Source organism: Schistosoma haematobium, chromosome 2 (assembly GCF_000699445.3).
Source record: "Schistosoma haematobium chromosome 2, whole genome shotgun sequence".
In the NCBI taxonomy this organism is placed as follows: Eukaryota; Metazoa; Platyhelminthes; class Trematoda; order Strigeidida; family Schistosomatidae; genus Schistosoma; species Schistosoma haematobium.
This window is the reverse complement of record NC_067197.1, coordinates 19,471,428-19,483,569: the sequence shown is the minus strand read 5'-3', so window position 1 is coordinate 19,483,569 and position 12,142 is coordinate 19,471,428. Positions and strand designations below refer to the sequence as shown.

Genomic DNA, 12,142 nt, shown 5'->3' with positions numbered 1-12,142 from the left:
GAATACTTATTGTTTATATGTTAAAACCAAATAATTTGCTTTATATTACATTCGATTTGAAGATTAAAAGCAATAGGTTGTATTATTTATTTCACCAGAAATTATTTATTAAAAATAGAAGGGATTTATACTTTCTCAAAACACACTATTCATTAACATCCTCACTAGTGTTATTATCTAATAGGATTAGACTGAAAGGAGTAAATCAATTGGTAACGATATATTTGTTAGCAACGTTGAGTGATCAAGTTTTAAGTTTGTGACGAATCATTCATTTATTCGACACAGTATAGGCATATTTTTTAACCGACATCCAGGAACGTTTTAATGAAGTGTAGTCAAACACCATATATCTTCTAAGCTGATAAGCTTAAAAATTATTATCTTAAACAGTGAAGCAAATATAAACTCTCTGAATGTTCTTTAAAATCTGTTGAACTGGAGTAACAGGTCGTCAATGTTTAAAAAGATATTCAAAATTCCTTTGCACTCTGTAGTATTTTCTTTGTTTTGATTTTCTTGATTTGATTTTGGTTTTCTACATATATTTTGACTATATAAACTGATGAAAAATTATTTATTTTCTAGTTCCCAAGATTCAATACCATTTATTGGAGGAACTCTAGATTATTGATCAAAACTTTAGTGGCTTAAATCCAATTTTAATATTTCCTTGTAGCTTTGCATATCATTGCATATTAATATTATCGATTGTACGGTCGTGATTGAAGTTAGTGTACAGGAAAATCTGGACATAGGTTTAGTGCTATTTGGGACACATCGCAAAGGCCAACATGCAATCTTTAGGGGACTTCTGCTCCCTGGTCAAAGGTCTCCTATCGACTACCTCCAACCACCACCTTACATCTCACTATAGTACATCCAATGTCGAGTCGCTTAGAATAGTGGCCACACTGCGATTTAGTTTGTGGAATTCGGTCAGCATTAAGAAGGAATTGACATATATAGAAAATTGTAAAATCCGTATATTCTTTTAATCTCAAAGAGTTTATTTTAGCTTCTTTACCACAATGTTCTGTAAAATTGTGATAAATATCATCTATTGATACAATGAGTCGTCCGATTATAATAGAATTGTTATTAGAATAAACTGATTTATAAAGTACTAGGTACTGCAAATTGTTAAACCATATGTTGATAATTGGACATACGATCATTAGTAAACATAAACTATATATAATTAAACGGCATCATTGTGATATATAACCTAAGTAGGCAGTGAGCCAACATTTATTGGCTGTTAACTTTTAGTTAACATGCAGTAAATTCTAAAATGTTAACTTATACTATCGAGGTAAATTCTCATTGGTTTTCGTCAAGTAATATCATCATATAGAAGAAATAAACTCACATTTAACTTTTATTGTTGTTTCAGCAACGCCTTTTTTATTTGAAATTGCAATGCACCGAAATACAGATTGATGTAATTCACGTGTTAACCGGAGACGATACCATGATTCGGCGATATTTTCAACTTGACGTCCATTTACATACCATCTAAAATAATCAAAAAGAATTGTGATATTACTTTCGAGAGAACAACAAAGAATGAATAAATCTGCTCTCAACTTTTTAAACTACTAGTTACATCTTTTGGCATGGATCTTAGCTATGCAGTTTGAACGTTCTCACTACGTTCATTAAAAATGCCAGCGATATGATAGACTGATTTTGTGTTGTAGCCTTTGTCTAGTTTTTTTATAAGGTAGTCATCATCTATTAGTTAGGAATTCGGTTATGCATGTGTAACACATGTACCATCAACTCAATCAACGAAAATTTACAGCCATAAACCGTTTTTACCAAGTAACCTTCGAATAACTACAAGATTGCTTTCATCATCATCTGAAACTTGATCATGTCTTATATTTTGGTGAGTAATGTTTCACAAACATAAAATAAATATAAATTAAGCTACTATACAAAAAAGATGAAAGAAAAAGTCACCAAATCGGTCGTTTCCTAGACTGTTTGAATGAAAGAATCATTTTATAAAATAACACTTTAATTCTTTACAGGAAACAATTGGTAAAATATCACATATTTTCTTTAAATTATGAAAGATAAATTTAACAGATGGTCATACCGGAAATTATCATTGTTTCAATATATATATCGTCTATCACTTGTATAATTTTAAAACTATCCTAACAAACACTGTACTTTTATTAGTCTCTATAACATAAAAATGTATAAAAATAGCCAAGTATAACAGACCAACTAACTAAAATAATAGTAACTAAGTAACCTTTTTTTGTTATGAGTTTTATCAATAAAACTATGTCTGAAATACACAAAACGTGAATATGATTTAAAGAAATAAAACAATAAAACAACCAGTAATAATAACAATTACTCTCATCAAATTGAGATAAAATATCAAAAAAACTAATACGGTCATATTTCGGAAATGTTGTCTTAGTTCATATACCCAGTCATTCTATCAATATAGTTTTTCCCTTTTATTTTGTTTTTTTTTGGTATAGAAAAATATTTTTTAAAATTATTAAATTCAAATGAAAGGTTACCATCTTAAAATTTATTTTAAAGAAGAAACAAACGAACAAACAAAAAATAAAGATATGAGTATGAATTTCACTGGTTGAAATCATGAGTCAATTGAAGCTAGACCACCATGGAAAACCTGGAAGCACTGGACGGCCGTTTCGTCCTAGTATGGGACTCCTCAGCAGTGCGCATCCACGATCCTGCCTCCCGCGAGATTCGAACCCAGGACCAACCAGTCTTGCGCCAGGCGCTTAACCAACTAGACCACTGAGCGGGCATCTAACGGTGTTAATGTCTAACTTCAACCAAGCCACGCGGGGGCGGGATCGTGGATGCGCACTACTGAGAAGTCCCATACCAGGACGAAACGGCCGTCCAGTGCTTCCAGGTTTTCCATGGCGGTCTAGCTTCAATTGGATCATGATTTCAACCAGTGAAATTTCTAAAAATCTCCACGAAACCCATTCTGATAATATGAACATGAAGTTGATTTAAACTACTTATTAAAACATAATGATTACATAACATTTTGTTTTAACTAAAACCATTTTAACTATTAAGAAAGAATATGCTTTTTTTTAAGAAAAATGTTTCTAAGCCATTTTCAAACAAAAAGAAAAGGTGACAGAAACAGACTATTCACTTAAATAAAAGAAAAATTAAACCCCGAAATATATTGAGACATGTGCTTTAATTTATACAAATTAAAAACTTAATTTTTAATTTGTTTTTTTTTTAAAAGAAACACTTAAATATTTTATTTTGATCTCATTTTCATTTATATACATCAGGTGATTGTTTATTATGGTTAGGTAAGCTAAATTTCAAAAATTAAATAAAAATTTTTTAAATTTATTTCTTCATTAGGTTCTATTAGTTTTTGCAAATGTCATAAAGAACATTTCCAAAAAAGTAGACAATACTAAGTGCTTCCAGGTTTTCCATGGTGATCTAGCTTCAGCTGACTCATGGTTTCAATCTGTGAAATTTCTAAAATCTCCACAAACCCCTTCTGATAATAATCATCTGCACACTAGTGACTGACTTCAGGAGATACTCCTAGAGTTCTAGTGAGAAGCCGTTACCAGTGGAGTTCAAGCAGGTCTGTTGTGAGATATCAGCTCACTGAAGACAATGGTGTACGGTGGATTGGTTGAATCTCGCGGGGTGCTGGATCGTGGGTGCGAACTACTGAGGAGTCACATACTAGGACGAAACGGCCGTCTAGTGCTTCCAGGTTTTCCATGGTGGTCTAGCTTCAATTGACTCATGATTTCAATCTGTGAAATACTAAGTGAATTTAAAACTTTACCCTATTGGACAAGCAAGTGACTATCTGGACTTAGAAGCTAAGTGAATAACTCGATGGCGTTTTGAAGTGGACGGTACTGAGTTCAAGTTTTAGAATGAACATGAACTCTGAGATGCAGGTATATCTAGCTGATGAGTCTTGAATAGCACGAAATGTGTATCCTGGATTCCATTGCTAGCCACTATCTATCTTTACTTATAACATTTCCAACAGTTTTGAAATTTTCAATCATTCATCATATTCGACTTTTAGATACAAATCCAATATTATTTTTTGAAGAAAAATCCAAATAGATGATTGCAATATTAACTATTCTAATCACGTAATATTTTTTAATTGGATACTTGTTAAAATTTGATCAAAACTAAGATTAATGAAGATTGTGTAATTTATTGATATTAGTAATAATACAGATACGATAAATATAATGACTGTCTTAATTTGGAACTTAATTTACTGTTTTTTAGGTCATATAGCCAACCAAATGAAAATAAAGAGGAAAACTCTTATTGTTGCGATATATGGAAAGAAATGGTGTCTTTTTGTACGCAAAATACTTAACCATAGTGGTTTTGAAGAGATTTTGCTAATGAGCTTGTATCATTCAAACAACTGTGAGAAATTTTTTTAAAGGGGATTAGTCAACTATTTCTTTCTGTTGTAAGGTTAACTGATAATATGCATCTACACACACTCTTCAATTAATAATTTACAGCTAAATGGATTTTCTAAAGTTCAAGATTGAAAATACCGTTAAAATAAATACGATATAAATTGTGAATTTCCCGTCTGAAGGAATTAGAAGTGAAGAGTATTAGGATTAACAAACAAATTAACTAAATACACTGAGATAATGATGCTAACAGCAAAAACCAAGAGAGTGGCAAACTAAGCTATAAAGACACTTACTCCCAGAAGAATGAATCTGGTCTTCCGTGTGCTGTACATTCAACAGTAATAATGTCATGTTCCATAAATTGATTGTCAGGTCGCGAGGGACGTACTTGTATACTCACAACAGGAGCGTCTGAAAAAAATGAGTAAAACAATTTTTATATTAGGCGGTTAGTTCATTCATAAAAATAAAATTGACTTAGGATGCTTTGATGCTAAGAGTTATCGCAAATAAGTCTCAGTATAAGCATATTTTCACATTAGAATGAAATTAAATTTGTATGCTTCGCTACGTGGTCTGGCTAGCATTCGTCGTTAAAGCTTTACATTGAAGTAAACAAGCACTGTATCACAGAGCTTACTTTAATCATTAACTTGATTATTCCTCTTTTAGAACGTATGTTAGCTCGCGGTGATCACGGGTTCTGGAAATTTCACAGTATTCAACGTAACTCAGGCTCTGAATGATGAAAATATATAGTCAATGAGATGCTTAATTCGCCGACCGAGTACTGTTATATATTCAAATACTTCTTAAAACATTTTAGATGAAATAATAGTATATTTGTTGTGATAACTTGATGAGTAGAAAATTGAGACTAACATTTTCAGATTAAGTGTAAATTTCTCCAAAAAACAATTAGTAAAATTGATCAAACTGGCTATTTGTTCACTTAATCAATCACAAAATCTAGACCAGAGAGATAACAGAAGATAATATCACTGTAAAGGCCACTAGAAAATAGTCTGTTTTCTTTCAACTATTATCATGACTAACATTCAATAAAATTCTATTTCCTAATCAAAACGGTCTTAATTTTCTGGTCATATTACATACGTAATATAGCGGACTTTTTGCGTAGTCACTAAAATGTCAAAATTTATGACGAGACTATTGTCTAACAAGAAATATGAAATATAATTTGTAATATAAATAATACATGATATTTGCCTATTGAAACCACGGAACTTACAATGTACTTCAATTTTTGTCTGAGCTGGGCGAAGTGTATGCATTTCATATCCAGTATTTTCTGCTCTACATTCAACAAGTTTGCCATGATGCAATTTATTTAAATGTGCCCTCATTGAACTAGTTGCATCAACTCTGAAAGAGAATAATCGATATCAGGATAAAGTCATTTGTTTGAAGTAAAATAGGAAGAAAATATATTATTGGAGAATATTTTTATAGAACATAAGACATGATATAGTTATCAATGAAATTCTTTTCAAATAAGTTGTTTCAAGAATCAAGTAAACTCATGATATTGATTGAAACTATGTCCAATTATTATTAATTTGCAGTTTGCTTGACCAAATTTTATCTCATTCATTCTAAAATTACTTCCCATCTATCTGTTTTGATTTTATTCATCACAGTCTTCAAATTCCCTTCAATTATTGCTTAGTACATCCTGTCAGTTTTCGAATTTCAAGACAATTACTACCATAACTCTTTCATGTTTTCAATATCCGTTTTAAGGTTTCCTTCTTATGCTTATTCATAAATATGTGTATATATTGCTATCATTTTCATCTTATCATTCATAGTTATTTGCTATTTAGAATAATTTTGTACTTCAATACAAATATAGCTGTAAGTAGACAAGGATATACCATGTAATTAAATCAGTTCACATTATTCTACCTCATTTGTTATTCTCGCTTTATTTTTATTTATTAAGTGAACTAATTATACGAACCGTACATGCCCAAGTAATTTCCCATATAGAATAATATTAAACATTTGGTTTAAATGTATCATGTTAATTCATTACAGACAGTTGCCAATTAAAGAAATAATGAAAGCCAGGTTACACTTAACAACCATTTCGTCCCAAAGTACGCATCGTGAGCGGTGTGCGTTCACAACTCAGAATTGGTTTAAAGCTCCAGTTTTGAATTCTCAGAGACTTGTTACAAAACCAAGAAACGTGAAGTCATTCAGGTTAGGTGTGATCTTAGTGTTTGATTTCTCTGGTTGACATCAAGCCTAAGTACAAACCGCCTTTAAATGAAACACGGTCTGTACAAGTTATGGATATGATGAACAAGTACTTAATCGTTTGAGTGCCAGGAATATATCAAATTGATCTTCTTTCACACGTCTTTGGTATATAATCATATCCTGAAGAGTAATTATGTAGCTTATTCAATTTGTTATATCCATTGGTCTTTAATGATTGATGTTAGAAGATTACAAATGTGTTGACGAATCTGGCTGCTAATCTGACTTAATAAATCATGTAAAACATAGTGTATTCATACATTGTTCTAAGATATCCTCAGGGTCAAATAAATCCTTGTCCATCCTCGTAAAGTTCTTATAAGGGTCATCCAATCTATACGTGTCTGGTACCAAGTGCCAACTCGGTTAGCTGTTTACGTAGATACAACAGTTATCAAAATAATTATGGTTATGTTGTTATGAATGACTAAAGTGTAGATCAATTTTTCGAGGTTCCAATATCAAATTGGGACTTTTGAAATCCCATGTTCCAGAAATGGAATATTAATTGATGAAATATAACGATAGTTTGGCCACTCCGCCAACTAACTATAATTTAAAATATGAAGTCTTGAAGCAAACAGAATGACTTTAAAATATCTTACTTATTAATAAATTTGGATTTATCGAGTTGGTTGTGAGGTATAATGGGTGTGTATTGATTAGAGTTTTCAAACCAAGGTAAAAACGAGTCCACTACCTCCTGGATTTTATTAGCTCTCCACCTAATTTTAGTTGGTGATGTTAAACTGGGTAAAAAAAGCATATTGATTGAGATCATGAACCGATTGATGTTAGACCACCGTTGGAAACCTGGAAGCACTGGACAGCCGTTTTGTCCTATTGTGAAACTTCTCAGCAGTGCTCATCCACTATCTCACCTTGCGGGATTCGAGCCCGGGGCCTTTAGCCTCATGCGCGAGCGCTTAACCTACTAGACCAATGGGTAGGCATCCAACGGTGGTAATGTCTAACCTCAACCAATTCACGAAATTGCGCGACCATCTTCGATTGTATTGAGGTAGGTCTCTACCCTACACGGATTAACTCCACTGGTCGCAACTTCTTACTAAAACTCCAAGAATTTCCTGACGAATCTAGTTATTGCACATTGAAATGCTTATATTTTTAATATTTGAAAGGATAAATTATTAATAAATAATAAATGATGTTTATTGAAATATAAACATTACTAGTCATACCAATTAAAGAGTAATAATTGTAGAAAGATATTCTCTAATGTATAAAATGATTTTCAATTAAATGAGATACATAAACGTACAAAGTACAATGAATAAAAGGAAACCATATTTACATCTTCACATTATATTTTTGCCATTCACCCCACCCCCTCTGTTATTCCTATTCAAACTAAATATATTTCACAACAGGCGGTCACATTCTTTCAAACGAATAATGGTGAAACATGATTTTTGTGAAAACACCAATAATAATAATAATTTAGATGAATTCAACTGATAAATCCTAAAATAAAATGAGTGATGGGTTCTTTGATTGTTGTTTCCATGATGACTTTTTGGAGTTATCTTTCATTTTTCTTATACTAATTATATAAAACTTTAGTACATTATTTTATTTATGACGTTTTTCTATGAATACGTCAGAAATTGTGGAAAAAAACAACACAGTTTCTTTAATCATTTTAAAATGATTTAATATTAAAGCTTAAAATGAAGTACTTTTCTAAAATGTTTTAAATATTTTAAAAGTTTATATTATTTTTTAATAGTTCACAAGCTAGTGAAGAACTATTTTAAACGTTTACAAAATCAGAAGGGGTTTTCGTGGATATTATAGTAATTTTAATAGTTAAGATCATGAGTCAATTGAAGCTAGACCATCATGGAAAACCGGGAAGCACTGAACGACTGTTTCGTCCTAGTATGGGACTCCTTAGAAGTGCTCATCCAGGACCTAGCAGTTTCGCGTGCGAGCGCTTAACCATTAGACCACTGAGCCGACTGGCATCCAACGATGTAGATATCTAACTTCAACTAACCCACGAAATTGAGCGAAACATCGGCCACTGTCTTCAGTGAGTTACAATCGCACAACTGACTGGATTGAACTCCACTGATCACTGCTCCTCACTGGAACTCCAGGATACACCTCTTGGAGACAGTCACTAGTGAGCATATGTTGTGAGATAGTAACTCACTGGAAACGATGGTGGATGTGTCGCTCAATTACGTGGATTATTTGAAGTTAGTACATCTACACCGTTGGATGCAAGTCGGCTCAGTGGTCTAGTGGTTAGGCGCTCGCGCGCGAGACTGATTGGTCCTGGGATCGAATCTCGTGAGGCGGGGTCGTAGATACGCATTGTTGAGGAGTCCCACAATAGAACGAAACGGCTGTTCAGTGCTTCCAGGCTTTCCATGGTGGTCTAGCTTCAATTGACTCATAAACTCAATTATCTAAGTTTACAAAATCATTAAAAAAATCACTATATAAATTATTACTAATTATAATAATTTTATTCTAACGAATGAATAGATTCTATAGGAACGGTGTAAGTTAACATTAAATAAAAATTATTGAAGACCCAATGAATGTCATTTTCGTACTAGTTAAGGTATTCATTACTAACGGTTGACTACATTATTACTCAAGTCCAAACTGATGTACTTTTATGAGCTTGGTATCATTAGGTTATTGACTTTTAATTTCAGACATGAATGAGATAATCGAAGGATACTTTCTAGTTTTCTATAGTTTTCTAACTGATATCAGACTTTGAATCCAACAAAATTTAAAAAAAGAATTCACCGAAACTTATTTAATCGACAAGGATATGTAAAGTATGACTGGCTTAAGTATGTTTCAGTATAAAAGTGTAAAAGTAGGTGACCGAAATGTGTGATATTTAAATTGTAAATGATTGACATTTTTTAAACGATTAGTTGTGTTTGATTTATATTTAATTTTATCCCAATATAATATGGAGCATATCATGATAAATTAAAAAATTATGTTACCATTATAGGCAACGAAACTATCAAGGCTAAGTCATACCTCTCGCAGCAGATTAAACAAAGTAGAACTTTACATATAAGTGGGAAATTACATTCGTTACTTTACTTATTGGTATAAATTTAAAAAAATAGTGAAAAATGTTAACATAAGAATTAGAAAAGAAGTAAGGAACAAATGATATAAATATGCATCAACAGTGCTTAAGATATAGAAGAAGACTAAAATTAGTAATATTTTATGTAACTATGATTAGTTTTTTTGTCGACTAAGGTCAGATAGTTTCATTCTTAAGAGTCGCACTTGAAAAACATGTTTCGACCCAGCGGATAAAGTTATCAATGGATTAGTTCAGCATTCTTTTCGGAAAATATTTGATGAATTTTAGCGAAATTGAAAGTTAAGAAAAAAACAATGGTTTACTAAGTGTAGATTTCCACAACAAACTTAACAAAATAATTATAGATACCATGCATAGAAATTTTCCAAGGTAATTTAGAAATGAAAACAAATGAATGGCATTAAAAATCTTTTAAATAAATGTTGATGAAAATAAGGTAAGGATTATCATTAACTCATTTGTTCGCAAAATGCCAGCCATTTTAGAAACTGCCCCAACTAAGACATTAAAACTAAACTAAGTAAAAAAGAACTTGATTTGAAAGAAGTGTTTGTCATTGTTTGATACCGACAGATCAACAGAGTAACATTTGGATAATACAGTGATAAAACGAAGTTTGTTAGACTAATGTGATATATTAGCCCAATACCTTTTAAACAGTTTGGTAACACATATGTTTATTAAGATATTTATATATTAAAAAAAAGTTCATACTAGACAAATCAGAAGATAAGAGAAAACAAGCACAATAAAAAAGTGTGAAACACCACATTGGATAATAAATTATTATTATCAGAGTAAGTTCAAGGTGTATTTGGCTAATATATCACATAGTTCTAATAAATTCCATTCCATCAAAGGGATTAATTGTTTTAAATTTTTGGAAAGAATAACATTTCTCATATAAAACCCAAGGTTTAATATTTTCAAGCATTAAATATGTAACTATACAAGTCATTATGATAGATAACTAGCTTCAACTGAAACATACATTTATCAATAACCTGTATTGTTAACAGTGGATCATTTATTCAAAACAAACGAATAGCTGCATATGTCGATGTTCTTTTTTAATTTTATTCCCTTAATTTGATCAATAATTCAAAAAGAATGTAATTATGATATTAAATATTCTGTTTGTAGTAACATACTCATAGATTCACACCGAAAACCATTAATCAAAAAGGATTAATTTTACTGTAAATGTAAAACCTAGAGGAAATTTATAAATTCTAAATTGCACTGAAAAAATATGTTGGTTGTACACGGTTGAAAAATATCAAAAATTTCAATAGTACAAAAACGTTCTCATCACCGTGTTCGCCAGTCGAAATTTCATTAGTACCTACTTAAAATAATGCTATATTTTCAGGCTTACCAACATCGCTTCATCCGTTTCAAATCCATGATATTGAATGATACTGATCGACTGAAGTATAGAGGGATGAATTGGATGATGTTTGCTCTTCCTATATTCATATTATCATCAATTAATGTGCTTCTGAAGTTATGGATCAGGTTATAAGTGAATTGGCGAAGTTTTAATTTTCAGTTTTCTCAAAAATCAACGTTTCTTTAAATTGTTTTATATAATATACCTAATAATCTAAAGTGTTCATTAAATTGACAGTTAGATAGATCCCATTTGATTAATTCAACAAATAGTATTACAGTACAATAACTTTCGTTTAGACTTGATCAAACAATTTCACAGTATTCGGACTCCGAGTTCATATGAGATATGACGGAGGAAGAATGTATTTGTCGAATCTCAAAGAATGGATTTTAAGTAAATCCAACGTTTCTCCTAGCAATCTGGTCCAAACTTTATGAAGGAATTATAATCTTGATGTATGATCATATTTTCTAGAAAAAGATTGAACCATATTGTCAAGAGAAACATTAGATTTACTTCAAATTTATTCTTTGAGATTTTACAAATACATTCTTCCATCTAAATATAGTCTCACTATACTGGGAATGGATAAAAATTGAAAAAAAAGTTTATAACGACTGAATTTTTACTCAGTAATTGATCATTATTATAATATCTAAAAAAATTGTAATTCAGGTGTAACTCCACAATAGGCATGAATGCAAAGACTAACGAAATCATTTTTGTATGAGTTCCAAATCATATTGAAGTTGATTGTGATAAAATCCTATTATATACCTTCTACATAGATATTTAAGCTTTTAAAGGTTTCTTATTTTATTATGAAAGGTAGTAAAATGGAACATATATGAACAGAAATAAAACAAGCAACTACAATATAGAAAA

At 31.1% G+C, this 12,142-nt stretch overlaps 1 protein-coding gene across 1 annotated transcript in view; it reads right to left on the bottom strand.

Annotated features, from left to right (window-relative positions):
• Positions 1-12,142, bottom strand: part of KIRREL3 (Kin of IRRE-like protein 3) — a 119,721-nt gene that overhangs the window by 24,689 nt on the left and 82,890 nt on the right. The window contains exons 5-7 of the mRNA XM_051214531.1: positions 5,710-5,843; positions 4,751-4,868; positions 1,373-1,518 (exon numbers count right to left, since the gene is read on the bottom strand). Coding sequence (XP_051067720.1) covers positions 1,373-1,518; positions 4,751-4,868; positions 5,710-5,843 — 398 coding nt within the window. The remainder of the gene's footprint in view (positions 1-1,372; positions 1,519-4,750; positions 4,869-5,709; positions 5,844-12,142) is intronic.